Source organism: Venturia canescens, chromosome 1, assembly GCF_019457755.1.
Source record: "Venturia canescens isolate UGA chromosome 1, ASM1945775v1, whole genome shotgun sequence".
NCBI lineage: Eukaryota > Metazoa > Arthropoda > Insecta > Hymenoptera > Ichneumonidae > Venturia > Venturia canescens.
The window spans coordinates 39,904,669-39,932,153 of record NC_057421.1 but is presented as its reverse complement, the minus strand read 5'-3'; the positions used below and the strand labels follow the sequence as shown (position 1 = coordinate 39,932,153).

Genomic DNA, 27,485 nt, shown 5'->3' with positions numbered 1-27,485 from the left:
AGGAAAATTACTTGACGATAACTCTCTTAATTCCCTCTGCATGAATATTTGTACTCCATCAGTTCTAGAAAAGCCCTGATTTTTATTTGAATAAACAATTTCAATGAAAAGTGATGGGCCGGACAAGTACGTTTAAGACGTATTTGAACATAATTTGTACCGATCCAATCGAAGTTGAATGTTGTGAATAATACCAGGGGATCCTGAAAGTCGGAGGGGAATCGATTCTTTAAAGTGTGTACCTTGTTGAAGTAACGAATGATTTTCATGTGAATTTTTAATGATTTTATTTCCATTAATTTTTTAGTAATTTTGATAAAACGTTGTGAGCCCGACACGGATTCTCAAGGCTCATTTATCGCCGGAGATTATATTTCGAATAACTGATAAATACTTGACCTCGAATTGATATAATACATTTTAGTACTGCACGTAACTTCCGTTATGACTTTTTTTTCATTAACTTTTTTCTTGAAAATAATTATCATGAATTTCATTAAAGTTTCCAATTTGTTCGATAAATATTCCAAATTATCAATAAAAACTTGGCCTCCAATTGATATCATACATTTTTATACTACATGTAACTTGGATAGTACATTTTTCAATGACTTCAATATTTATGAATTTTTTTGAAATTTTTTTATTTTTCTTTACAGAATTTTTTCGATTGTTTTTTATTTTTGTTGAATATTTTTGAACTTTTCAATTTTTCGTTTATTATTTTTATAGAATTTTTTTTCTGGTTCTAAATCTTTTTTCTATGTCATCCAGAAACAAGAGACCATCAATGTACTTGTCCCAACCTTTTTTCCCCTAGGGGAAGTTTATGGTTTGATATCACGCCTTTTTTTCTCAAAAGTTCCTCATTTATGTTATGACGGTTATAGGATTTTAGTATAAATTTCTATGAATTATTTGCTTAGTACATTTTTATAGATTCCATTCTCATACGAACAATTTTTATGGGATAATCTTTTTCATGAAATTATCAGCAAATAAGGGACCATAAATGTACTTTTCCCAATCTTATTTTCCCTCGGTATGATGTTCGGCTTATAAAGTTGGTTTCCACCATAAAAGACCAATTTTTCGTAAAAATTGTAGTGAAAATATTTCGTCACAAGACTGCCCTTGAACTTTGGCGATTTTTTTCCTTATACTCTAATATGTTATGCCTATTAGGAACTCAACAGCATGGAGGAATCCGAGATGATAGGCCCGGGAAATGAATTTCGGTTTATAATGTTAGTTTCCACGTAAAAGACCAAGTTTTCTTCAAAATTGTACTGAAAATATTTCGACACTGGTTTGGTCTTGGACTTTGGTGATTTTTCTCCTTGTCTTCTAATATGTTTTGTCTATTGGGAACCCAAGAGCATGAAGAAATGCGTGTTGTGGGCCGTAATAGCATTTTCGGCTTATAACGTTGGTTTCCACGAAATAAGATCTATTTTTCGTCAAAATTGTACTGGAAATATTTCGTCACCGGTCTGTCCTTGGCCTTTGGCGATTTTTTCCAAGTCTTCATACCAAGAAACAATTGACGTAAAGATTTCCTTAATAGAACAGATTTCATTTATCCCTTTTCTTCAAAATTCAAATGAAAGTTAGATCAAATTGAAGACACGAAAAATCCAACAGATTTGCCCACTTTGAATGTCGCTTTTGCATTCTGAATCTAGAGATTTCATTTCATCCAAAACGTGCCCCCAATGAAATATATTTCCAAAGTTTGCAAGTGGCCGCTGAGATCCAATTATCCACAGTTTGATAGTTGCTGAAAAAAAGTACCCGAAAACTTATAAAATTTATTATGCCAAAACTCAAAGCAGCAAAAAAAACTAAGCGAACTTAATTCAATAGAGCAACAGAATTCAAAAACGTTTAAGGTACCTGCATTGGTTTTGGAGCAAAACCATTTCAGGACAATTCAGAAATGAATTTAGAAATTCGAAAACTCACAATGGAGTAGAAAAAGGAAAATTGAAGTATTTAGAAAAGCGGAAGACTTTTTTGATAAATTTTCTAGATTACATGATACGGTTGGAGTAAATGATTTGAATGATTGGCACACATGCTGCAACACAGAAATATCAAAGTTTGGAAGTATTCGCTGTATATCAGTCATACAAACTTCAATACTATTTGAAAAGGAACACTTAAAACCTTGCCGAACCAAGTTCCATTACATATTACCATAATCAAAGATAAGGGGTGATCCGTCGCATATATATTTTTCCACAGAAATTTCAGAGTTCGCAGGTATCTGCTATGGTTCAATGTATCTCCGCAATGAGCTTCGAAGACAGCAATTTCAAATCTATCCATAAATGAGCAACTGAAGACTTTTATAATCAATTTTTTACTTCATATATATGTTACAGTTAGAGTCAAAATGTAAAATGAATGGCACAGTATTTAAATTGTATAGTTTGCAGATTTTTGCAGTATTTCAATGATCCGAATTTACAGCATTATAATGAAAAGTTGTCAAAAGTCATGATGTTACATTAAAATGACATAGCGCACATTGCATTCAGCAATTCTGTAAGTTTCTGGGGATTTTGATAGGCATTATATTTGATCGCATCCAAAACTGAGCAACAGTAGACTTATCGGAATGAATTTTTTTTATAATAATTCCATATTTGTAGTTTGCAAAGTGGAAATACTCAACATACATGTCATTCCATAAGTTTTGTTATCAAAATTTGTGTTTGCATACAGCATTCCCAATATACGACTTTTCATATCATCAGCAAAATAAGCATCCAAAGACTTTTTGGAAGAAGTTTCAAAATTTATTACTCGACAGAACAGGTGGAAAATGTATAACAACACTTATATCAAGACCAGAAACTGTTTTAAGAATCTGATATACAAAATGTGCAATTGATGATCATAGTCGGAAACCACTTGAATCATGTTACCACAATCAGCATGAAGAAATAGTAGAAAATTATAGGACACATATTAGGCAACCAATTAATACTATGTATCGATCCGCTGCCAACCGATGGAGTCAAAACAAGGATCGGAAAGAGCAGAGCCAAACTCAATAGGAAGCAAAATGTGGGAATATTCAAAAATACCGATGACACAAGAAATAAATTAGAAATCATTTATTCGATTGGAGTTTCTTACATTATATATACTAACAGTTCCGTGTGTTCTTGTTTTATTAATTATCAACCATAATATTTCAGATCGCAAAAAGCAATCTTGACACATTATAGATTGACGAACATTTGTCCTTACAACTTCCAGACCTATTTTTGATAAACTGATTTGCCTTATTTATATTATTATTCACTAACTGTGCGAACATTTGTTACATTTGTCCCGCACTTCGTAACGTCAAACCCCGGCCGATTCGTTACGACACGACACAGCTATCAAAGAGAACTCGCATATATAACCTACATTATTACACATGATATGTAATCACGCAACTGATGATATATTTACACTGGACAATATTCCGCGAACTCTGGTTTAATTGAAAGATTATCTCAGTTGACACTTATTTCCAATCGAACGAAATAATGAAATCTTGAAAAGTTTCGTTGACATATATGAATCGCGCAGTTTTTTATATGTTTTATTTGCACACACAGATCACAGTCTACATTTACGCGGCCGTTTTTATACCGGTTTAGTATACCACAAGTTTTAACAAAATATACATTAACCAATTTTCACTAACCATTTTCATTTATTAATTAGAGTCCGCACACAACAGCACTTTGGGGATCATAACCTCACCTGTCAAAATGACGTTCAGTACGAAAACAAGTCTCGGGTGGTTTCGGATGTGCGTATCGATGTATTGATATCATATAACCTATTTACAAATGATATATGATAAACTTATTTTCAGTCAAACGAATTAATGAAATCTTAAAAAGTTTCGTCAACATGCACCGCGTATTTTTTTATTTTATTCTTTTTCACACACAGATCACAGACTACATTTACGCGACTGCTTTTATACCGGTTTAGTTTAGCATTCCACAGGTTTTAGTACTATGCACTTCGTTAGATGACGAAAGTTTTTTTTATTTATCCCACACGCATTTCATAATGTCAAAACTCCGTTTGTTTATACGATGATCGAAAACTGACGCGTGGTTTATATATATATATATATATAATATAATATCCATGGAGTCTGAGCGCGGTTGGGGTACGACTCAAAAGTTAGAAGGCCTAAAATGGTGAACAGGCATTCTGTATAACGCATATATAGATATACAGAATGCCTGTTCGCTATTTTAGGCCTTCTAATACTTGAGCCTCACCCGCGGTCGGCCTAGCAGCTGGAGGAGCCGACATCGTTGAGCCAATCAGAATGCGTAGAGGCAACAACTCTACTACCACTAACTACGTCAAAACGCGTATACGTATACGTTGAACTCGTGATGTGTCAGTAACTATTGCATAATCTTGAGCCCGTGCAAAGTTTTTTCTCAGCAATTACGCCACCGATCGTGTTGATTTTGGGCGCAATCGAAAGAGAATTTCTTAATTAGCTGAAAGTTCAATTTTCAAAGCCTCAGATGACTCATAACTTCGGTAATTCAAAAAAATCACTTGCCAATTTTACCCCCACCACGGCGAATCGTTTTATTCAGAGAAAGTATATACTCGGCGAGAGCCTCGGGCCAGCAGACGACAGGGCTGTCAATGTACTTGTCCCGAGACTCTACCGAGTCTCTTGATAAAAAATGCGCGATGCATATATGTCAACGAAAACTTTTCAAGATTTCATTATTTTGTTCGACTGGAAATAAGCGTTAACTAAAATAATCTTTCAATTAAATCAGAGTGCGAGAAATATTGTCCAGTGTAAATATATCGTCAGTAGGCTAGGTTATATATATGAAGGCGTCAGATTATATATATGAATAAATACAACAAAAACACACAGAACTGTTAGAATGATGTTGTAAACTTTAATTGAATAAATGTTTTCTAATTTATTTCTCATGTTTCCCATATTTTGCTTCATATTCAGTTTGGCTCTGCCCTCTCCGATCCTTGTTTTCACTCCATCGGTTTGCAGCGGATCGATACATATCATTAATTAATTGCCTAATATGTGTCCCATGATTTTCTACTATTTCTTCATGCTGATTGTTGTAACGTGATTCAAGAGATTTCCATCTATGATCATCAATCTCACATTTTGTACATCAGATTCTCAAAACAGTTTCTGGTCTTGATATGAGTGTAGTTATTCTTTTTCTACCTGGTCTGTCGAGTAACAAATTTTGAAACTTATTCCAAAAAGTCTTTGAATGCTTTGTTTGCTGATCATATGAAAAGTCGAATCTTTGGAATGCAGTAGGCAAACACAAATTTTGACAACAATACTTATGAAATGACATGTATGTTGAGTATTCCCACTTTGCAAACTACAAATGTGGAATTATTAGTGAAAAGATTTATTACGCTAAGTCTACAGTTGCTCAGTTTTGGATGCGATCAAATATAATGCCTGCTAACATCCATGGGAACATACAGAATTTCTGAATACAATGTTCGCTATGTCATTTCAACGTAACATCATGACTTTTGCCAACTTTTCTCTATAATACTATAGATTCGGATTATTGAAATACAGCAAAAATCTGCGAATTATAAAATTGATATATTGTGCCACTTATTTTACTTTTTAAAACTAACTGTAACATATATATGAAGTAAAAAACTCATCACAGAAGTCTTCAGTTGCTCATTTATGGATAGATTTTAAATTGCTGTCTTCAAAATTTATTGCGCAGATACATTGAATCGCAGCAGATACCTGCGAACTCTGAAATTTCTGTGCATAAATATGTGTGTTAAGTATCACGCCCTATCTTTGATTATGAGAATGAGTAATAGAACTTGGTTTAGCAAGTTTTAAAGTTTTTTTTTTTAAATACTATTGAAGTTTGTATTACTGCGGTATGAAGCGAATACCTCCAAACTTTCATATTTTTGTGTCGCAGCATGTGTGCCAATCATTCAAATTTTTTACTCCAACCGTAACATGTAATCTCAAAAATTCATCACAAACGTCTTCAGCTTTTTTAAATTCCTAAATTTTCCGTTTTCTATTTTATTCGGAGTTTTTAAACTTTTAAATTCATTCCTGAATTTTCCTGAAATTGTTTTTCTCCAAAACCAATGCAGATACCTTAAACGTCTTTGAATTCCGTTGCTCTGTTGAATTAAGTACGCTCAGTTTTTTTTGCTTCTTTGAGTTCTGACATAATAAATGTTTCCGGGTGCTTTTTTTCAGCAACTATCAAACTGTAGATAATTGGATCTCAGCGGCCACTTGCAAACTTTGGAAATATATTTCATCGGGGACACGTTTTGAATGATATGAAAATGTCTAGATTCAGAAAGCAAAAGCAACATTTAAAAAGGGCCAATTCTGTTGGATTTGTTGTGTCTTGAATTTAATCTATCTTTCCTCTTTTCCTTTCTTTTTCCTAACGTTATCAGCCGAAAATCAATCTCGGCCCGCAACACGCATTGCTCCATGCTCTTGAGTTCCCAATGGACAAAACATATTAGAAGACAAGGAGAAAAATCACCAAAGTCCAAGAATAAACCTCTATCGAAATATTTTCAGTACAATTTCGACGAAAAATAGGTCTTTTTTCGTGAAAACCAACGTTTTACGCCGAAAATTATAAACAATTCATCGAAATTTAAACTAAAATCTTATAGTCATCTGAACATAAATAAGGATCTTTTGAAGAAAAAAGACGTGATATCAAACCATAAACTTCCCCTAGGGAAAAAAAAGGTTGGGACAAGTACATTGATGGTCCCTCGTTTGCTGATAATTCCACCCATAAAAAAAACTTTAAACAAAATTTTTTTTTAATTGTAAAAAAAATTATTTCATAAAAAAAATACAGAACAATTCGAAAAAAATTTTACAAATCTTGAAAAAACGTTATATGAAAAAAAAACTAATCTGCATCTATTTTTTAAAGTGTCAAAAGAATCAAATAACAAGTAAAAAATAATAAACCGAAAAATCGCCCTTGAAATCATTTTGGAAACCGATGCCTCATTCTTCTTATTTGATTCGAACAGCTAAATCAATTGAAAAAAATTCCATCTAATTTACGTGCAACATTAAAATTTTTTATATCAATTCGAGGCCAAGTATTTTCTAATGAATTGAAAAAAGTTACCATTTGAATAACGTGCAGCACTAAAATTTATGATATCAATCTGTGGACAAGTAATTTATGATTAACTCCAAATTTCAACATTATGGAATTGTTCTAAGAAGCTTTTGAATTCAAAGAAATCACATGCAAGCTAGTCATTTCTTACTCTATGGTGGCAGAAACTTATTAGAAAATCGATTCTTCACAGACTTTCAGGATCCTCTGGTATTATTCACAAAATTCGACGTCGATTGGATCGATACAAATTATGTTTAAATATGTGTTAAAAGTACTTGTCCGGCCCATCACTTTCCGTTTAAATTGTTTATCCAAAAAAAAGTCAGGACTTGTCTACAACTGATGGATCACAAGTATTCATGCAGAGGGAATTGAGAGAATTATCTTCAAGTAATTTTTACTTAATTGCACTAATTTAATAAAAAACGGAAACAAATTATTCCGCAATATAGAAGGGATATTATTGTGCATCGATAAATGAAAAAAATTGTACATAATGTATATGTTCAAGCTTCCAAAATAACTCTGCAGTTTACATTCGATGACGGCAATTTTTACTTCACACTTATTCTTCCAGCGAACGAGTTCCATTCGGAATAAGAACTAACCTATACTATTATTAAGAACATTAAATTAATAATGAATCGCATTTCAACAAACTTTTAACGAGATTCTGCCATGCCATTTCGTTTTTTTATGATTGATTCTTTATTGAATGAATAGTGATGGGCCGGACAAGTACTTTTAACACATATTTAAACATAATTTGTATCGATCCAATCGACGTTGAATTTTGTGAATAATACCAGAGGATCCTGAAAGTCTGAGAAGAATCGATTTTCTAATAAGTTTCTGCCACCATAAAGTAAGAAATGACTAGCTTGCATGCGATTTCTTTGAATTCAAAAGCTTCTTAGAACAATTCCATAATGTTGAAATTTGGAGTTACTCATAAATTACTTGTCCACAGATTGATATCATAAATTTTAGTGCTGCACGTAATTCAAATGGTAACTTTTTTCAATTCATTAGAAAATACTTGGCCTCGAATTGATATAAAAAATTTTAATGTTGCACGTAAATTAGATGGAATTTTTTTCAATTGATTTAGCTGTTCGAATCAAATAAGAAGAATGAGGCATCGGTTTCCAAAATGATTTCAAGGGCGATTTTTCGGTTTATTATTTTTTACTTGTTATTTGATTCTTTTGACACTTTAAAAAATAGATGCAGATTAGTTTTTTTTTAATATAACGTTTTTTCAAGATTTGTAAAATTTTTTTCGAATTGTTCTGTATTTTTTTTATGAAATAATTTTTTTTACAATTAAAAAAAAATTTTGTTTAAAGGTTTTTTTATGGGTTTACAATTCTACAGCATTAGTGAATAATATTATCCACTTAAATACCAATTATGCGGTATTTTCAACGTTAATGAGAGTTTTGAATCGAATTTCAAGCATTGGACACATAAAACAAACATCCATGGTTTAATTTGATGACTATAATTATTTGTCATAATTCGGCTTTCGATTTATTATTTAAAAAAAATGAGAAAAATATTATTTACGAAACTTTCATTTATTCCAGCATATATGACAGAGTATTCCTCGATAGATGAACCAATGTTTCAATTTTGCATTCCACACTCTGTTGACTTTTGTTCTTGAGTTAATCAGTATAGCAAGTTACGTGAGATAAAAGAGAATTTTTACTATTACGACTTTTTCTTGCGTACTAATAGCCAATTTTTTTTTCAATTTTGCAAAACAAATAGGTAAGGAGGTACAAAAATATATCGATGTGACGAGTACTTTTGTATCGTATGTGAACATTTTTTGCTTGAATCAAATTTTAAATTTTCTGATCATAGAGTATATAGTTTTTATTTTTTGAACTCAGCGTGATTGTGTATGGTTAGCTCAGCTTTTAACCCGAAAAACAAGATTGCAGAACTTTTGAGAAAAGAGACGTGATATAAAATCTGAAAAATTCCCCTAGGGAAAAAAAGGTTGGGACAAGTACATTGATGGTCTCTCGTGTCCTGATCATATCACGAAAAATGTGAAACAAAATTGCATAAAAAAAAGGAGGAGGAGGAGAGTTGGAGCGTCGACCATCGTCGAAAATTTCGAGCACATTCTCGATCCCCGCAAGTAAACGTATCTGCCGGAGGCTCTGCTCCATCGGTACCCCGTTCACCATACTCCAAAATCTTCTATTTTGGACTTTGTCGTTTTCGGGCAAATCTTCCAGTTTGAACTTTGTCATTTGCAAACATTCCTCGTGGACTTAGCCAGTCACCACAACCCGATACTAAACCCCGCGAATATATATACATTTTTAACTGACTTGTTCAACGATAACCTACGATTTGTACCTGAACTAACCATTGTATCTTATCCGCCGGAATAATATCGCAATATTTAATTTATATTAAATATAATATGTGTCTGTGTGAACTTGTAATCAGCTTGTGGAACCAATGGATAATAATAAACAAGGACAAATAACCGACGTGAGTAACAAAACCTTTTTCCTTAAAACTCCTCATTATATTTCACCATCCGCGGCTTCTCGGACCATCGGCCCCGACATTCTCTCCATACCAAGAAACGAGACTTCCGTCCTTGGGTAAAGGACTTGATTGTCTTGACCCGAAAGAGAAGTCACACCCATGTTGCGTCCTCTCCGATTCCGATAAGCTCCCGTATTTCTGGGATGTATAATTTTTGCAGGCTTTTAAACCATGACTTGCCCGATATTGCTATCATTTTTGAATACAATAAATTCAAGATTTTAATTCCGGAATTTCCTGTGTGTGAGTGAATTACTTTTATCTTTCGTTTTGACCTCGCTTCTCTGCGAATTTGTTCCTTTATTCTAGCTGGGGAAAAAACATAAACCAAATTTTGATAAAATTTCATGAAAATTAGGGTGAGAAATATCTCAAACTGGCGCCCGAAATCTATCCAGAAAGCGACTACCGGGAAAAGTCGTTATAAGATATTGATAGATCTGTGGAAAATCCAGGTACTGTCGAATAATTCATTTTTCAGTTATTACCCTAAGAAGGTTTCAGTTATTACAATAAAAGGTGCATTTTTTCAGCAAAGCTAGATGCTCTGGAAGTCGTCCGATTTCAATCTATTAAGCTGATTTTCAAAGTAGAAGTGTTCAGCTAAGAAACGTCATTCTTCGATTTTCGTTCAAATGTTGAAAAGTAGATGAAAATTAGGCACAAACATGAGCAAAAATGGCCAAACGCGCGATAGTGGTCGAGTGGTGGAGATCAAACAGCAGCCGCGGGAAGGCTGAGCGGCTTCCCTGCGACTGTTATTCGGAGAGAAAACATTCATTTTATTTTTGAAATGTCAAACATCAAATCATTCAAAAATTTACGAATTTGTTTTTTCTCCAATAAATAAATTCTTATCTGATTTATTTCGCCGTATTAGCGTTTTTATTTTTCCTGTAATCTCATTATTTAAGTCGCGCAACACGTTGCATCGTGAATTAAAAAAAATGCAAATATAAATAAAAAATGAAAAAAAATGATTATCAATGACGTCTAATATAAAAATTGACTTTAATTTGCCACGTTCAGTATAGATTCGCTCTACGATGCTTATCTTCATTTAATCAAATCATTTTTGCAGTGTAAAAATGTCGATTTGGTTTTCGTGTTCGTGCCGTTTCATGTGTGTTCATAGCGGATTCTGAAGCTCAGAAAGAATCGAGCTGCACTTGCAGATATATATTTGAAAAATATCTTTCAAGAAACCCAGTTTTTGAAAATAAGCTATGTTATTTGTTTTTTTGTTTCAGCCCAATTACATATAATATTTTGGCCCTACATATATGATCTTCATTCAACAGATACAGTTGATCGCCTATTTTATTTGTTTAAGTGGTAGATACGCAAAAAACATTTTCATCCCTTGAATATTCGAAAAAAAACAATTATACTAGCTAAACTTATTAGTTATAACAATAATATAAACTTACGTATCGTTAGAGCTTGCGGTCGAAACATTCGACAAGGATCCTCGAACGACATGGCTATTAATCGTTGAAGTATCGTCAGCACTCGTTGAGTCGTTACATTGGACTGGATCGATGGTTTCTGGTGTTGCAGAGCTGCGGTCCACAATACTTAATATTCCGTTACTAATAGAAATTTTTTTTCGCAGAGGTGCTTGGAAATCCGTATTTTGCGTTTGCTGTGCGAGATTAGTGGGTTGTAGCGGATGGATCGCAATATCATCAATGAGAACAACGTCATTCGCGATTGTGTTGGTTGTACATTGCGATTCAACTGGCATGTTTTTCTGAGATGGTTGTTCCTGACGAGTCATGGTCCTGATAAAAGCCGATGTATTCGAAACAGTTCTTGAAACAGTACTTGTCTGTGTTGCCTGTGATGTTTTAATTTGTGTCAAATTTTGAACCTCATTGACATTGGCACTCGTAGCTGTTTGCATTAACAGAATCTGTTGTGTTAGTGGCTGTTCTCGTATGTATGTTTCGGCGGTACTTATCGAATAAAGCTGATTCGAATGATCACTTGACTGTTGTGAACTCGTCGAAACATCTGAAGCAGCAAGTGTGGTCGAATTCGACGGTTGTGTGTTATCAAGGGTATTTGTCTGTTGAATAATAGTAGGACTTATGTGTGACGTGCCTGAAAGCAACCCAGTCTGGGGAAAATACTGTGGTAGTTCAGCTATCGGTGGTGAGGAACTTATTGGTGAATGGTGCAGCTGCTGCATGTGCGGCAACTGTTGTCTCGGAGAATATTGTGAGTAGTCTTGTCCATGAGGAATGGGATTATGGTGTTGAAAATGAGGTTGTTGTAGTGAAGTAGCTGTCACCTGTGATTGCAAAGCGGTTTGCTGACCACTTGTTGGATTAATTATCGACTTCTGTTTTACGAAAATTTGATTAGAGTGTAGGTATTGCTGGTTCGACTGTTGCGGTTGTGTTTGCTGTACCTTTGGGTGTGTCAGCTGTAGGATCTGAGATTGTTGTTGTTGAATATGTGATTGCAGATTTTGTATTTGAACAGGTTGATGTAGCGGCTGAGATTGTTGCACAGTTGGTGATGGTTGATTTTGTACTGAGTTGTGCGAATGACATTGATGCTGAACCTGAGAATGCTGAGACGGTTGTTCATGGAATTGCAAGTGCTCTGACTCTTGCGAACATACAAAAGCATTTTGCAAAGATTGAAGATCTGAGCCATCCGCTAATTTTTCTTGCCCAAAATAGTGTGATTGTTGTAATTTTTCTGATTCAAGCTGGTGGTGTTGTCGATGGGTGGTCGTTTGTTGTGAAGTACCTAGTTCATTGTGGTATTGTACTTGTGCTTCTAGAGGTGGACTGATACTCTGCGAGGCTTGCGTCACTGACTGCTGTTCCTGTACTAACTGAACTCGATGGCTTTGCAGTTGTTTTGGTTTTTGCTTCGAATCTTGAAGGTATGGGTCTTCATGTTGTGTTTGTTCCTGCTGATGATGTGATCGTTGCAAAACTACTTGTATGAGTTGGTTTCCTCTGTGAAATTGTTGCTGTTCTAATTGTTTTTCTCCTCCTGGCAGCTGAGGGAATTGTTGGTGGTGTTCGTACTCTTCTCGTTCCTGTTGTTGAAAATGACTTGCACCAAGAAACGGCAGTTGGTGAGTTTGTTCAAAACTTTGGTGGTGTTGCATCTGCGTAGATTGTGTAAGTTCTAGAACTTCCGATGGCGCACTTTGGATTGCAATCGTTGCTGTACTGATTTGTTGCTGACGCAAATGCATTGATAGTTGAGGTTCTTCGGATTGATCATCCGGTTCTTCCAGAGACTGCTGTTGTTCTTTTTGGTGTCGTCCTAATTGGTGTGGAATCTCAAGTTGTAGACGCGGTGGCGGTTGCTGAAGTAATGATCCTTGTTGTAAATGCAGTTTTGGTTCGTGTTGTGGACGTTGTCGTTGTTGTTGTAATAGTTGTAGCGGTTGTTGTTGAGCTTGTTGTTCTTGTTGTTGCAATTGTTGTTGATGCAGCTGCTGTAGTTGTGTTTTTTGTTCTTGGGATTCTTGCTGTGATTGGTGGTGTTGTGGCTGGTGATCTTGTACTTCGTGCTTAGCGTGTTTTGGTGGTTGCTGCTGCTTTTGATCAAGTTGTGGGCGTTGGGGAAGTAACTCTTCTGGTAGAAGTTGTTCTTCTTGGCGTAGTTGTTGACGATGTTGTGGTTGTTGTAGTTGTGGTTGGTGTTCTTGTTGGAGTGGTTGTTGTTTTGATTGTTGATGATGTTCTTGTGGTTCTGATTGTTGCGGTTGTTGTGGTTGTTGTTGATGTGGTTGTTGCTGTCGTTGATGTTGTTGTTGTGGTTCTCGTGGATGAAGTATTTGTTCTTGCGGCTGTTCCGCTTGTTGCGATTGTTGTTGTTGTTCTTGTGGAGGTGCATGTTGATTTCGTGGTCTTTGATCTCGTTCTTGGTATTGAAAATGCTGTTCTTGTAGGTGTTGTGGTTGTAGCGATGAGTGCTGCGGTACTTCTTGTTGCCGATGCTTTTGTGGTGGCCATTGTCGTGATTCGTGTTGAGCCTGTTGTTGTTGAGATAGTTTTTGGGGGTTTTCGAGTTGCTCTGGTTGAAGTTGTTTTTGTGGGTCTTGATGTTTGGGCTCTTGTTGTTGAGGTTCTTGTTGTTGGGGCTCTTTTGGTTGGGGTTGTTGTTGTTGTCGCTGCTGTTGTTGTTGAAGTTTCTGGTGTTGCGGTTCTTGTTGTTGGGATGCTTCTTGTTGCGGTTCTTCTTGTTGTGGTTCTGGTTCTTGTCGTCGTTGTCGTGGTTCTAGTGATTGTTGTAGTTGTTGTTCCAGATGTTTTGGTTGCTCTTGTGGTAGTCGTTGTAGTTGTTCCTGTTGTTTTGGTTGTTGTTGTGGTTGTCGTTCTTGTTGTGGTTGTCGTTGTCGTAAATGTTGTTGTTCTGGTTCTTGTTGTTGTCGTAGTTCTTGTTGTTGTTCATTCGATTTTTCTTGTTGTGGTTGTTGTTGGTGAGGTTGTTGTTGTTCAGGTCGTTGTTGTAGTGGTTGTTGTAGTTGTGGTTTTTCTTCTTGCAGTAGTCGTTCTCGTGGTTGTTGTTCTGATGGTTCTGGTTGTTGTGGTTGGTGGACTTGTGACTGTTGTTCTTTTGTTTCTTGTTGTTGTGGTTCTTGTTGTTGTGGTTCTTGTTGTTGTGGTTCTTGTTGTTGTGGTTCTTGTTGTTGTGGTTCTTGTTGTGGTTCTTGTTGTTGTGGTTCTTGTTGTTGTGGTTCTTGTTGTTGTGTTTCTTGTTGTTGTGGTTCTTGTTGTTGTGGTTCTTGTTTTTGTGGTTCTTGTTGTTGTGGTTCTTGTTGTTGTGATTCTTGTTGTTGTGGTTCTTGTTGTTGTGGTTCTTGTTGTGGGGGTTCTTGTTGGTGTGGTTCTTGTTGGTGTGGTTCTAGTTGTTGTGGTTCTTGTTGTTGTGGCTCTTGTTGTTGTGGTTCTTGTTGTTGTGGTTCTTGTTGTCGTGGTTCTTGTTGTCGTGGTTCTTGTTGTCGTGGTTCTTGTTGTCGTGGTTCTTGTTGTCGTGGTTCTTGTTGTCGTGGTTCTTGTTGTCGTGGTTCTTGTTGTCGTGGTTCTTGTTGTCGTGGTTCTTGTTGTCGTGGTTCTTGTTGTCGTGGTTCTTGTTGTCGTGGTTCTTGTTGTCGTGGTTCTTGTTGTCGTGGTTCTTGTTGTCGTGCTTCTTGTTGTCGTGGTTCTTGTTGTTGTGGTTCTTGTTGTTGTTGGTCTTGTTGTTGTGCTTCTTGTTCTTGTGATTCCTGTTGTTGTGCTTCATGTTGATGTGGGGCCCGTTGTTGTGTTTCTTGTTGTTGTGTGTCTGGCTGTTCTTGTGTTTGCTGTAGTTGTTGTTGCGGTTCTTGTTGTGGCTGTAGTTGTTGCTGTTGCTGTTGCTGCTGCGGTTGCGTTTCCGGTTGTTGTTGGTGTTGCCGTTGCTGTTCCCCTTCTTTCTGTTGCTGTTGCCATTCTTGTTGTTGTTGTTGTTGCTGCTGCAGTTGCGGTTGCTGCTGCCGTTCTTGTTGTTGCTGCTGTTGTTGCGGTTGCAGCTGCTGCGGTTGCAGTTGCTGTTGCGGTTGCAGCTGCTGCGGTTGCAGTTGCTGTTGCGGTTGCGGTCGCTGTTGCCATTCTTGTTGTTTCTGTTGCTGTATCTGTTGCTGTTGCTGCTGAAGTTGAATTTCCGGTTGCTGTTGTTGTTGCTGTTGCTGTTGCCATTCTTGTTGTTGTTGTTGCTGTTGCTGTTGCCATTCTTGTTGTTGTTGTTGCTGCTGCTGCGGTTGCTGTTGCTCTTGCCATTCTTGTTGTTGCTGCTGCCGTTCTTTTTGTTGCTGCTGCGGTTGCGGGTGCTGCTTCTGGGGTTGCGGTTGCTGTTGCTGTTGCTGCTGTTGCTGTTGCCATTCTTGTAGTTGCTGTTGCTGTTGTTGTTGCCATTCTTGTTGTTGTTGTTGTTGCTGTTGCTGTTGCCATTCTTGTTGTTGCTGTTGCTGTCGCTGCTGCTGTTGCTGGGCCTGTTGCTGTTGTTGTTGCTGTTCTTGTTGTTGCTGTTGCTGTTCTTGTTGTTGTTGCTGTTGCTGTTCTTGTTGTTGCTGTTGCCGTTCTTGTTGTTGCTGTTGCCATTCTTGCTGTTGCTGTTGCTGTTCTTGTTGTTGCTGTTGCCATTCTTGTTGTTGCTGTTGCCGTTGTTGTTGTTGTTGTTGTTGTTGTTGTTGTTGTTGTTGTTGTTGTTGTTGTTGTTGTTGTTGTTGTTGTTGTTGTTGTTGTTGTTGTTGTTGTTGTTGTTGTTGTTGTTGTTGTTGTTGTTGTTGTTGTTGTTGTTGTTGTTGTTGTTGTTGTTGTTGTTGTTGTTGTTGTTGTTGTTGTTGTTGTTGTTGTTGTTGTTGTTGTTGTTGTTGTTGGGGAGTTTGCAGCTGTTGCTGCACTGGGTCGATGGTAGTGTTCTGTTGGTTTTCAACAGTTTCCCTATCAATTCGCTCCTTTTCATCACGTGTCTTCCGATCCTCACGGTCCCGCAATAATCCAGCTATTTGCATTTTCAACATTTTTGCCACCGCTTTGGCATCCTCTTCAAGGATAAGACTTGACTTAGCCATTTCAGAAGCAACTTCTTCAGCATCGTCATTCCGTATATCGAAGTCAAATTGTATCGCTTCATTCTCTTTGTGTTTGTTAGTTCGCTTTTTTGGATCGAGAACGCGCAGACGAAATTCGACCCGTGACAACTCTGGATCTGCGACCGCTGGATCACGTGTTACCATTTCCAGTTTAAGACCAACGTCGTCAGCAAAAAACTCGTGGCTAAGCAAATCCTTGACGAGCGGACGTTCGTCTTTTTGCAATCGTATACACATTTCAATTATGTCACGTACTTCAGGATTATCTACTTTATCATAACTCTGTGGCTTAACACCCTGTTAATTAAAACATAACGAATTAGCGCAATCAATTTTTATGATTGTTACTTACACTATAGGAAAGAGCTTTAAAAAATTTTACCGATACAACTCGTTTGTAGATCTGAGCAGGTCCAGTACATTCCGAATATGGATATTCACTGGTCGCCATCTCTAGCATGCACATACCAAATGCATATACGTCTACTGATTCATCGTAGTGTTCTTCATACATTTCCGGCGCCATAAATTCAGGGGTACCGATTACACTTTTCGCAAAACTTCGATTCTTTAGAGTAGCGAGACCCAGATCACCAATCTTGACGCTTCCAGTCGTACCCGTTATGAAGATGTTGTCGCACTTAAGGTCACGATGAATTATTGGTGGTGATCGTGAGTGGAGAAACGATAATCCTTTCAAGATTTGTCGACACCAAGACTTCACAACTTTTGGATTTATTTTTTTAAACCTCCGAAGATATCTACAAGCATGGAATAAATGATTAATTAATATTTCCTGTGATTTCATTATTCTTATCAATCATAATGTAATTACAAATAAGTTCGAGATCTCGTATTGACCGTTATCTTATACGTCTATTTATATGGTTATTTATACTTTCATCTAAAAATATAAATTCCTATCGTATAGTAAAATTTATCTCATAACTTTAGAAAAAATAAAACAAGGTCACCAAGTATTAAAAAGCAGCGACCTCAGTTTTGAATTATCATTCTTTTTTTTCATTGGCAATTAAAAATGGCCTTCGCGATTATTTATTGCTACCATGACATGATAAAAAAAAATACATATTTATTCTGACTTAGCCAAGAAGTGTCGATGAATTTTGGTTTCTGCAGGAACTCATACCCTAGGGAAAAAAGGTTGGGATAAGTACATTGATGGTTCCTTGTTTCCTGAACATATCACGAAAAGGGTAAAAAAAATTCCATTAAAAAAATGATAAAACCAAATGTAAATAATTTCAACAGAACAATTCGAAAAAAATTTCACATCGATGCCCCGTTCTTTTTATCTTATTCTAAAAGCTAAATAAATTGACAAAAATTCTATTTAAGTTACGTGCAGCATTAAAATTTATGATATCGATTCGAGGCAAAGTATTTAACCCTTTCAGTCATAATGGGACCGCTACGATCCCACCCTACAAAAAATCGCCTCAGAGCTATATGAGATCAGATTTTGAAAATTCAGAATGGCGGATCCGATACAGCCGATCCGATTGCGCAGATTTACACTTTCAGTCAGGGATTTTACATCAATTTTCATGAAAATTAGTCATCAAAGGTTTTTGGTATCGGTGATTACGAATCCGGCATTTAATTTTCAAAATTCAAAATGGCGGATCCAATATGGCGGAGGTGAAATTTCTAATATGTATTAATTTCTCTAAAACTTTACACTCGGTAGTTTTCGGGGTTGATTATTGCAAATCCAGCATTAGATTTTCGAAATTCAAAATGACGGATCCAACATGGCGGACGCAAAATTCCAAACACTTATTAATTTCTATAAAACTTTGTACTCGAAGGTTTTTGGGGTTACTGATTACGAATCTGGCATGATATTTTCAAGATTCAAAATGATGGATTCAATATGGTAGTCGTCAAGTTTCATATATTATTCTACTCAATATTTTGGCCTGAATTTACTCACTTAGGGGATCCAATTTGTCAGTAACAACAAAAATTTTAATCATATAAAATCCTACGTTATCAGGATTCAAATACACATAAGTAATAAATATCTTAGTTAAATTTAGATCATTCTGCAATCAAAATAAAATTTATGACTGCAAAATTGAAAACGGTAGATCAAAGATGGCGCTGCTACAATTCTCAAATTACGGATTCCTCAGTTCATGCTACAAATTTTGTAACTTCCGGTGAAATTTTATAAGAATATTGAGAATTATGATTGGAGTCAGATTTGATGTCATATATATTAGAGTGTGCAGAAAAAAAATGATATTTTTTTTTTTTACTTTGCATCCAGCTGAAAAAGGTGATTCAAGGTGAAAAAAAAGAATCCCAGAAGGAGAGCTCACCAAAAAATTTTTTTGAATGGTGCTTTGCGTTTGAAGATTTTCCATAAGAATAACCCAGGAAATGATTGAGACCTCCAATCATTGCATCATAACTCTTCAGGAAAAAATCGTACAAAAACGATAATGATACATTTTTATAGAAAATCGATTCCCCCACAAAAAAGTCCTTATTAATATTCAGCTTGGAGCAACCATTCTTGTGCCCTTCGAAGTTGGATCGATAGAAAAAAATTTTTCATAAAACTGTAGAAATCAAATTTTTCGTTTCACAAACAAACTTCTACAAACTTTTTCGTAGAAAATTACTTACTCTTTTAGAAAATCGTTATTATTATTCAAACAATGCTCTTTTCGACAATGCTGTGCCGGTGAGCGTGCAGGCCAAAATGTTGCAATCTCGAGCAAAATCTAAAATTCCTTCAGAGCGAGTAATCATTGAAAAAAGTGATTAAAAAACGTTGCTTTCAAAGGATATAAGCTATATAATCGAGCAAAAAAAAAATTTAAATAAAAAAAGTCAAATTTCGACAATTTTTGGAATTTTTAAAAATCTTGAACGACCTTTAAAAATTTTTTTGTTGACTTGATTTTTGGAGGGGGGCTCTTGAAACATGATAAATTAACATATTTTCATAGGAGACCCTGAAGAAAAAAATAGTCGATTTTTTTGCACCACCGTAATATATATGTCGGAGATCGATATAAAAGAAAGATAACTTCAAGTATAAGATGACGTGAATTACGAAAATATAAAATAATAAATGATGCATGAATGACAGAGTTAGACGAGATTAGAAGTTTGACAGTTCGACATGTTTCTCCTCAATATGAGAAGTGGGATCAGGATTCAATTTTACGAAAGAAAAAAAAATATGAATAGTGATGATGAAAAGTGGTTGAACAATTTAAAATTACAACAGAAGAATTTTATAATTATTCTCAACAGTGTAAAATCAAATAACATAGAAGTCTGTAGTTGTAGCCCAGTGGAAATCGGAATTTCTTAAACGAAACCGTGGGTGTGCAATGCGCAGCTTTCTATAAATGTTGTTGATTGGCAAGTAGTTAGAAACATTCGTCACTTGGGAAGAGTGACAGGCAATGTTGTCTAATCAAGGTTTGTAGAAACATTCATCACTTGGAAAGAGTGACAGGCAATGTTGTTCAATCGAGGTTTGTTGAAACATTCGTTACTCAGGAAGGAGTAACAGGCAATGTTGTCAACTGGAGATTTGTTGGAAACATTCGTTACTCAGGAAGGAGGAACAGGCAACGTTGTCAACTGGAGATTTGTTGAAACATTCGTTACTCAAGAAGGAGTAACAGGCAATGTTATCCAATAAAGGTTTGTTCAAACAGTCATTACAGAGAAGAAGTGACAGCGAACTTTACATGAGGACATGTGACCGGTCCGGATGGCCGTGTCGGAGATCGATATAAAAGAAAGATAACTTTAAGTATAAAATGACATAAAGTACAAAAATATAAAATAATAAATGATGCTTGAATGGCAGAGTTAGTCGAGATTAGGAGTTTGACAGTTCGACATGTTTCTCCTCGATATATTATATATAAACCATAAACTTCCCCTAGGAAAAAAAAGGTTGGGAAAAGTACATTGATGGTCCCTCGTTTGCTGATAATTCCATCCATAAAAAAAACTTTAAAAAAAATTGTAAAAAAAATTATTTTATAAAAACAAATACAGAACAGTTCGAAAAAAATTTCACAAATCTTCAAAAAACATTATATTTAAAAAAAACTAACCTGTATCTATTTTTTAAAGTGTCAAAAGAATCAAATAACAAGTAAAAAATAAAAAACCGAAAAATCGCGCTTAAAATCATTTTGGAAACAGATGCCTCATTCTTCTTATTTGATTCGAACAGCTAAATTAATTGAAAAAATTCCATCTAATTTATGTGCAGCATTAAAATTTATTATATCAATTCGAGGCCAAGTATTTTCTAATGAATTGAAAAAAGTTACCACTTGAATTACGTGCAGCCCTAAAATTTATGATATCAATCGGTGGACAAGTATTTTATTAGTCACTCCAAATTTTGGCATTATTAAATTGTTCTAAGAAGCTTTTAAATCCAAAAAAAATCACATGAAAGCTAGTCATTTGTTATTCTATGGTGGCAGAGACTTATAAGCAAATCGATTCTTCTCAGACTTTCAGGATCCTCTGGTATTATTCACAAAATTCGACGTCGATTGGATCGATACAAATTATGTTTAAATATGTGTTAAAAGTATTTGTCCGGCCCATCACTATTCATTCAATAAAAAATCAATCATAAATAAACGAAATTGTACTGCAGAATCTGGTTAAAAATTTATTGAAATGCGATTCATTATTAATTTAATGTTCGTAATAATAGGATAGGATAGTTCTTATTCCGAATGGAATTCGTTCGCTGGAAAATAAGTGGGAAGTAAAAATTGCCTTCATTGAATATAAACTGGAGAGTTATTTTGGAAGCTTGAACATATTGTGACAATTTTTATTTTTCGAATTGTCACAAATAAAGATTTCTGAGTGTAATGACCGAGAAGAAGGATACCCGTCCCGCTCGCTCTGCACTTCAACCATACACGACGAGATCTCGAGAGTTGAGTGTGACTGTAAGTTCCCGCTTTCTTTCATTGATCTGTAATCGATGAACTCTCGAAGAATTTATCCGAACAAAATTTATCCGTCTTCGTGGCGAATTGTATACTCGTCGTATCAAAAAGTTAAATTCAATTAATCCCGTCAAAAGAGCCGAAACCTCTCGAGAAATATGGTCACGGCGACGGCTTTGCCTCGCGATTTTCAAGCTGAGATTTTGTATTCTTTTTTTTGTTCGTTCCCACGTTCCAGAATAATGAAGTGGCCTTTACGGTATTAAAATAAAAGTCGAGTAAATGTGTATCTTGCGTGGCCGTGCGCGAAAATCTCCGTGTCGTGATAATTGTGCGAGGATTCGTGGGAAAAAAGTCGGGAATATTTGAGTAAGTTTGAGTGAGATAGAGTGAGTGGATCGGGTTCGCTTCCGCGTGTGACGGGAGAACAGCTCGGCCGAGTAACCGATTAACGGGGGCTCGGTGATTTCTTTTGATCCCGTAAATAATTAGTACATCGTAATTTTCCATCTAAGAATTCCCTGACCACAAGTAGCGCTGTGACAGGACGGAACGAGCTCGAGATTAGATTATAAAGTGTGTAGGATCCCGATCGTGTGTGAATGTGATTCGCGACGTTTTCCCCCGAATTGCGTGATAGTCCCGTTAAGATTCTCACCAGCGATATAAAAATTTGTTAATTAAATAGACGAATAAACGAAGTGTTCAACTAATCTTTAAATTGTAACGTCAAATTGTGAGTTGAGATTCCAAGTTATTCTTCCCTTCGCCCACCCCCATCCCGCTGCCAGCCAAGCCGGTCAACATTTTCTCTTTCTTTTTTTCGTCGAGTCGCTCAGCGACTGGCGCCCACGGGATTTTCGCCGAAACAAAAATCGACGAGAGAGAGAGAGAGACGGAGAGTTTTGTGACAAAGTTTGGAAATATAAAAATTTCGGTCACAATATACAGGATGTCCCGTTTTAATCTTACACCTGACTTTTCTCGGAAAATATTGCTCGGATCAAATATTGTGTGGAACAAAACTTTTAGGGGTTGAAGGGGGACGTTTGATAAAAATTGGTTTGTGGATCCAAAAATCAAAATGGCGGCGTTAGAATGGCCGACATGTTTTTTTCGAATGGAAACATAACTTTTTTTCATCACCAAAAAATTTTTCAGCGCAAAACCAACAACTTTTGTTGGAAAAATTTTTTGATTAAGTTCATATATTTTAAGTGAGAACATCATTTTCAACTATTTTAGTGGTATCCAGGATGTACCGCGAAAAGATCTTTAACGTACCAAGTGCAAGTGCGTTTGCGTGTGCGTCTGCATATGCGTGCATACGTGGAGGTGCATGTGTGTGTGTTTTTTTATTTTCATTTTATTTTTCAACTTTTTTTAAAAAGAGGGGCATGCAATGCCTTTATGCCCATAGGTACGAGCTCACAAGGATTAGGTCTCTGCGGTTCGTCACTACCGCAGTATTTTCGGACTCCAAACCCTCCTTGTGAGTATACTCTGATCCCTCCCTAGAGATGTTCAAAGATCCCTCCATTCATGTTTAAACATGCCTGAACTCTTCTCTCAAAACCATCAACTGTGCGTAGGAGAACATCTCTCGGGATCGCACGGCAGGCAGCTCTTATCCGCTCCTTCATGTTCTCTCGTGTTGTTGGACTTTGACGGTAGACAGCGTCTTTTAAGTACCCCCACAAAAAGAAATCAGGAGATGTACGATCTGGTGACCTTGGAGGCCAATTTACAGGACCGTCTCGACCAATCCACCGTTGACCAAATGTTTTATCCAGATGATTTCGAACAACATGAGCCCAGTGAGCGGGTGCACCGTCTTGTTGAAACCACATCTGTTGACGTGTTTCCAAATCCAGATCTTCTAGCAAAAGAGGCAGTTCATTTTGTAGAAAATCAAGGTAACGGACAGAGTTCACATTTCCCTCGAAAAAATGGAGACCTATTAATTGCCCGTTCACAATACCACACCATACGTTCAAACTCCATCGATGCTGGTGATCGATCTGTCTCAACCAATGTGGATTCTGATCAGACCAATACCGAAAGTTCCATCGGTTCACTTGACCACGGTTGTTGAAAGTGGATTCATTACTGAACATAACGTATCGAAAAAAGTCCCTGGATCGCTCGATTTGTCTCAACGCCCACCGACAAAACGCCACCCTTCGCAACGGATCTGGATTAGGAGTGTCTTGGTGGAATTGTAGTCGGTACGGGTGAAGTTTCGCACCTTTCAATACACGGTGCACTGTCGATTTGAGAAACGCCAGTCGTTCCAAGATCACTTTGGCACTCAAATAAGGATCAATTGCTATCATGGCTAAAATAGCCATGTTTCGGGCTTCATGCAATCCACCAAAATTATTGACGTTTGGGAAATGTCGACGGTGGCGGATTATCCGACCTGCCCTCGCTCGCTGCTCAAGGGTTCGGATTGTCTGCCGTGATGGGTGACGACGATCAGGATATTCACGTGGATACAAATTTTCAGCTCGGAAGTAATTGCCCCGACACCTCCCTAAAATAAGGAGCATATCAACGATTTCGTTGGGACTGAGATCAGCCATTGTTGCTAATTTTCAGAATTTTCCTCTAATTTAAGAACTTTTAAAAATTTCGAGAATCAAGAATTTTTCTCTGCTTTCAGAACCTTTACAAATTTTCGATTTCGTCTCTTGCTAATGGCTGCGGAGTCAGAAGATAAACGTTTCAATCAATTTTTCATCCGTGGGCGATCACAATGACTTCTAAAATAAAAAATTCTTCTCTGATTTACAACTCAAAAGTAGGCGTAAGTCTCGCTTACGTGAACTTATCTTTAAGCGTAAGCCTCGCTTGCGTGTACTTATCTTTAAGCGTAAGCCTCGCTTGCGTGTACTTATCTTTAAGCGTAAGCCTCGCGTACGATTAAAGGTAAGTTCACTTTGTAAGAGATTAAAGAAAACATCATTGGTAGTACTGACGTAGTCTGACTTTGCGTAGTTCTTTTACTTTAGAGTTTTAAATCAGAGAAGAATTTTTTATTTTAGAAGTCATTGTGATCGCCCACGGATGAAAAATTGATTGAAACGTTTATCTTCTGACTCCGCAGCCATTAGCAAGAGACGAAATCGAGAATTTGTAAAGGTTCTGAAATCAGAGAAAAATTCTTGATTCTCGAAATTTTTAAAAGTTCTTAAACTAGAGGAAAATTCTGAAAATTAGCAACAATGGCTGATTTCAGTTCCAACGAAATCGTTGATATGCTCCTTACATGCAAACGCACTTGCACTTGGTACGTTAAAGATCTCTTCGCGGTCCATCCTGGATACCTCTAACATAGTTGAAAATGATGTTCTCACTTAAAAATTATCAACTTAATCAAAAAATGGTTCCAACAAAATTTGTTAGTTTTGCGCTGAAAAATTTTTTGGTGATGAAAAAAAGTTATGTTTCCATTCGAAAAAAACATGTCGGCCATTCTAACGCCGCCATTTTGAATTTTGGATTCACATCCAATTTTTATCAAACGTCCCCCTTCAACCCCTAAAAGTTTTGTTCCACATAATATTTGATCCGAGCAATATTTTCCGAGAAAAGTCAGGTGTAAGATTAAAATGGGACACCCTGTATATTATGGACAATTTTTTTCATTTATCGATGCACAATAATATTCATTGTGTATTGCGGAAAAATTTGATTCCGTTTTTTATTAAATTAGTGCAATTAAGTAAAAATTAATTCAAGATAATTCTCCCAATTCCCTCTGCATGAATACTTGTGATCCATCAGTTCTAGACAAGCCCTGATTTATATTTGGATAAACAATTTAAACGGAAAGTGCTGGGCCGGACAAGTACTTTTAACACATATGTAAACATAATTTGTATCGATCCAATCGACATCGAATTTTGTGAATAATACCAGAGGATCCTTAAAGTCTGAGAAGAATCGATTTTCTTAAGTCTCTGCCACCATAGAGTAACAAATGACTAGCTTTCATGTGATTTTTTTTGGATTTAAAAGCTTTTTAGAACAATATAATAATGTCAAAATTTGGAGTTACTAATAAAATACTTGTCCACCGATTGATATCATAAATTTTAGGGCTGCACGTAAGTCAAGTAGTAACTTTTTTCAATTCATTAGAAAATACTTGGCCTCGAATTGATATAATAAATTTTAATGCTGCACATAAATTAGATGGAATTTTTTTCAATTGATTTAGCTGTTCGAATCAAATAAGAAGAATGAGGCATCAGTTTCCAAAAAGATTTTAAGCGCGATTTTTCGGTTTTTTATTTTTTACTTGTTATTTGATTCTTTTGACACTTTAAAAAATAGATACAGATTAGTTTTTTTTTAATATAATGTTTTTTGAAGATTTGTGAAAAACAGCAGTCATAAATTCGATCAATATATATATATGTGACCGATTTGTCAGGGAGCAGTACGTTTTGGCGCGGCCGTTTTGGCGCGAGCCGTTTGAGCGCGAGGACGTTTGGGCGCGAGGACGTTTTGGCGCGGGGACGTTTTGGCGTGAACCGTTTCGGCGCAAGGTCATTTTGGCGCAAACCGTTTGGGCGCGAGGACGTTTTGGCGCAGGGACGTTTTGGCACGGGGACGTTTTGGCGCGGGGATGGTTCAGCGTGAGGTCATTTTTGCACGAGACGACTTTAGTCCTCGCGTAATAATGTAATCAGGGCTCGCTGTATGCTAAATATCTGTATAGGGTTTGAACGTGGGCGAGGGGGTCGCAGAGGGCGAAGCCGAGTCCCTAGCGGGGGGTTCAGGGGACTCCGCCCCCCGAGTATGACTATTAGAATTTCAAATGCATCATCAATTTTTTTCCTTTATCAAGTCTTTCAAATCAAGTCTGTTTTTCTTCGGTAATGTTTTCAGTACAATTTTTTCCATGAATCAATTTTTCAATTATTCCGCCATAGTATTTTAACACGATTATTTCGTCCCTCGATTAAAAGACACCAAGTTTACTCCAAAGAAAATATATTCAAACGATAAATCTGGCCTTGGTCGGTCCCGTATACAATGTATCAGTCCAATGTTTACAAACTACATTGTAGCACGAATTTATCCTTTCAAAATAAATTTCTCGAAATCGCTCATTGCTTTTTTTTTCTTTCTGGTCTTTTCTCCTTTTTTCTGTTTTCTCCTATTTCATTCCTCCTTGTTCAACTCAGCTCATTAGTTTCCACTGAGATTTTGTGCGGATGACATGAATAACGAAAGTTCGCAAATCGTCCATCACCATACTATCCTATCGAAAAGGGAAAGAAATAAAAACCATAAACTTCCCCAAGGAAAAAAAAGGTTGGGACAAGTACATTGATGGTCCCTCGTTTGCTGATAATTCCATCCATAAAAAAAACTTTGAAAAAGATAAAAAAAAATTATTTTATAAAAAGAAATACAGAACAGATCAAAAAAAAATTTCAAAAATCTTGAAAAAACATTATATTTAAAAAAAACTAATCTGTATCCATTTTTTAAATAGTCAAAAGAATCAAATAACAAGTAAAAAATAAAAAACTGAAAAATCGTGCTTGAAATCATTTTGGAAACCGATGCCTCATTCTTCTTATTTGATTTGAAGAGCTAAATCAATTAAAAAAAATTCCATCTAATTTACGTGCAGCATTAAAATTTATTATATTAATTCGAGGCCAAGTATTTTCTAATGAATTGAAGAAAGTTACCACCTGAATTATGTGCAGCACTAAAATTTATGATATCAATCGGTGGACAAGTATTTTATTAGTAACTCCAAATTTTGACATTATTAAATTGTTCTAAAAAGCTTTCAAATCCAAAAAAATCACAGGAAAGCTAGTCATTTGTTACTCTATGGTGGCAGAGATTTATAAGAAAATCGATTCTTCTCAGACTTTCAGGATCCTCTGGTATTATTCACAAAATTCAACGTCGATTGGATCGATACAAATTATGTTTAAATATGTCATTAAATATGTCAAAAATAAATATATCGATCGAATTTATGACTGCTGTTACCGTGCTACGTTTTTTAAATGTCTGCCGTGCTGCCGTGTACTACGTTCTGAAGTTGACGTCAGATTTCCGATCAACAACAACCAATTTCAACAACCAATCACAACGTCTAAA

General features: G+C 36.1%; 1 protein-coding gene across 1 annotated transcript in view; it reads right to left on the bottom strand.

Moving 5' to 3' along the window:
- LOC122408149 (uncharacterized) overlaps window positions 1-27,485 on the bottom strand; it is a 1,237,064-nt gene that overhangs the window by 801,512 nt on the left and 408,067 nt on the right. Inside the window, exons 10-12 of the mRNA XM_043414787.1 lie at window positions 16,751-17,129; window positions 15,243-16,665; window positions 11,210-14,630 (exon numbers count right to left, since the gene is read on the bottom strand). Coding sequence (XP_043270722.1) covers window positions 11,210-14,630; window positions 15,243-16,665; window positions 16,751-17,129 — 5,223 coding nt within the window. The remainder of the gene's footprint in view (window positions 1-11,209; window positions 14,631-15,242; window positions 16,666-16,750; window positions 17,130-27,485) is intronic.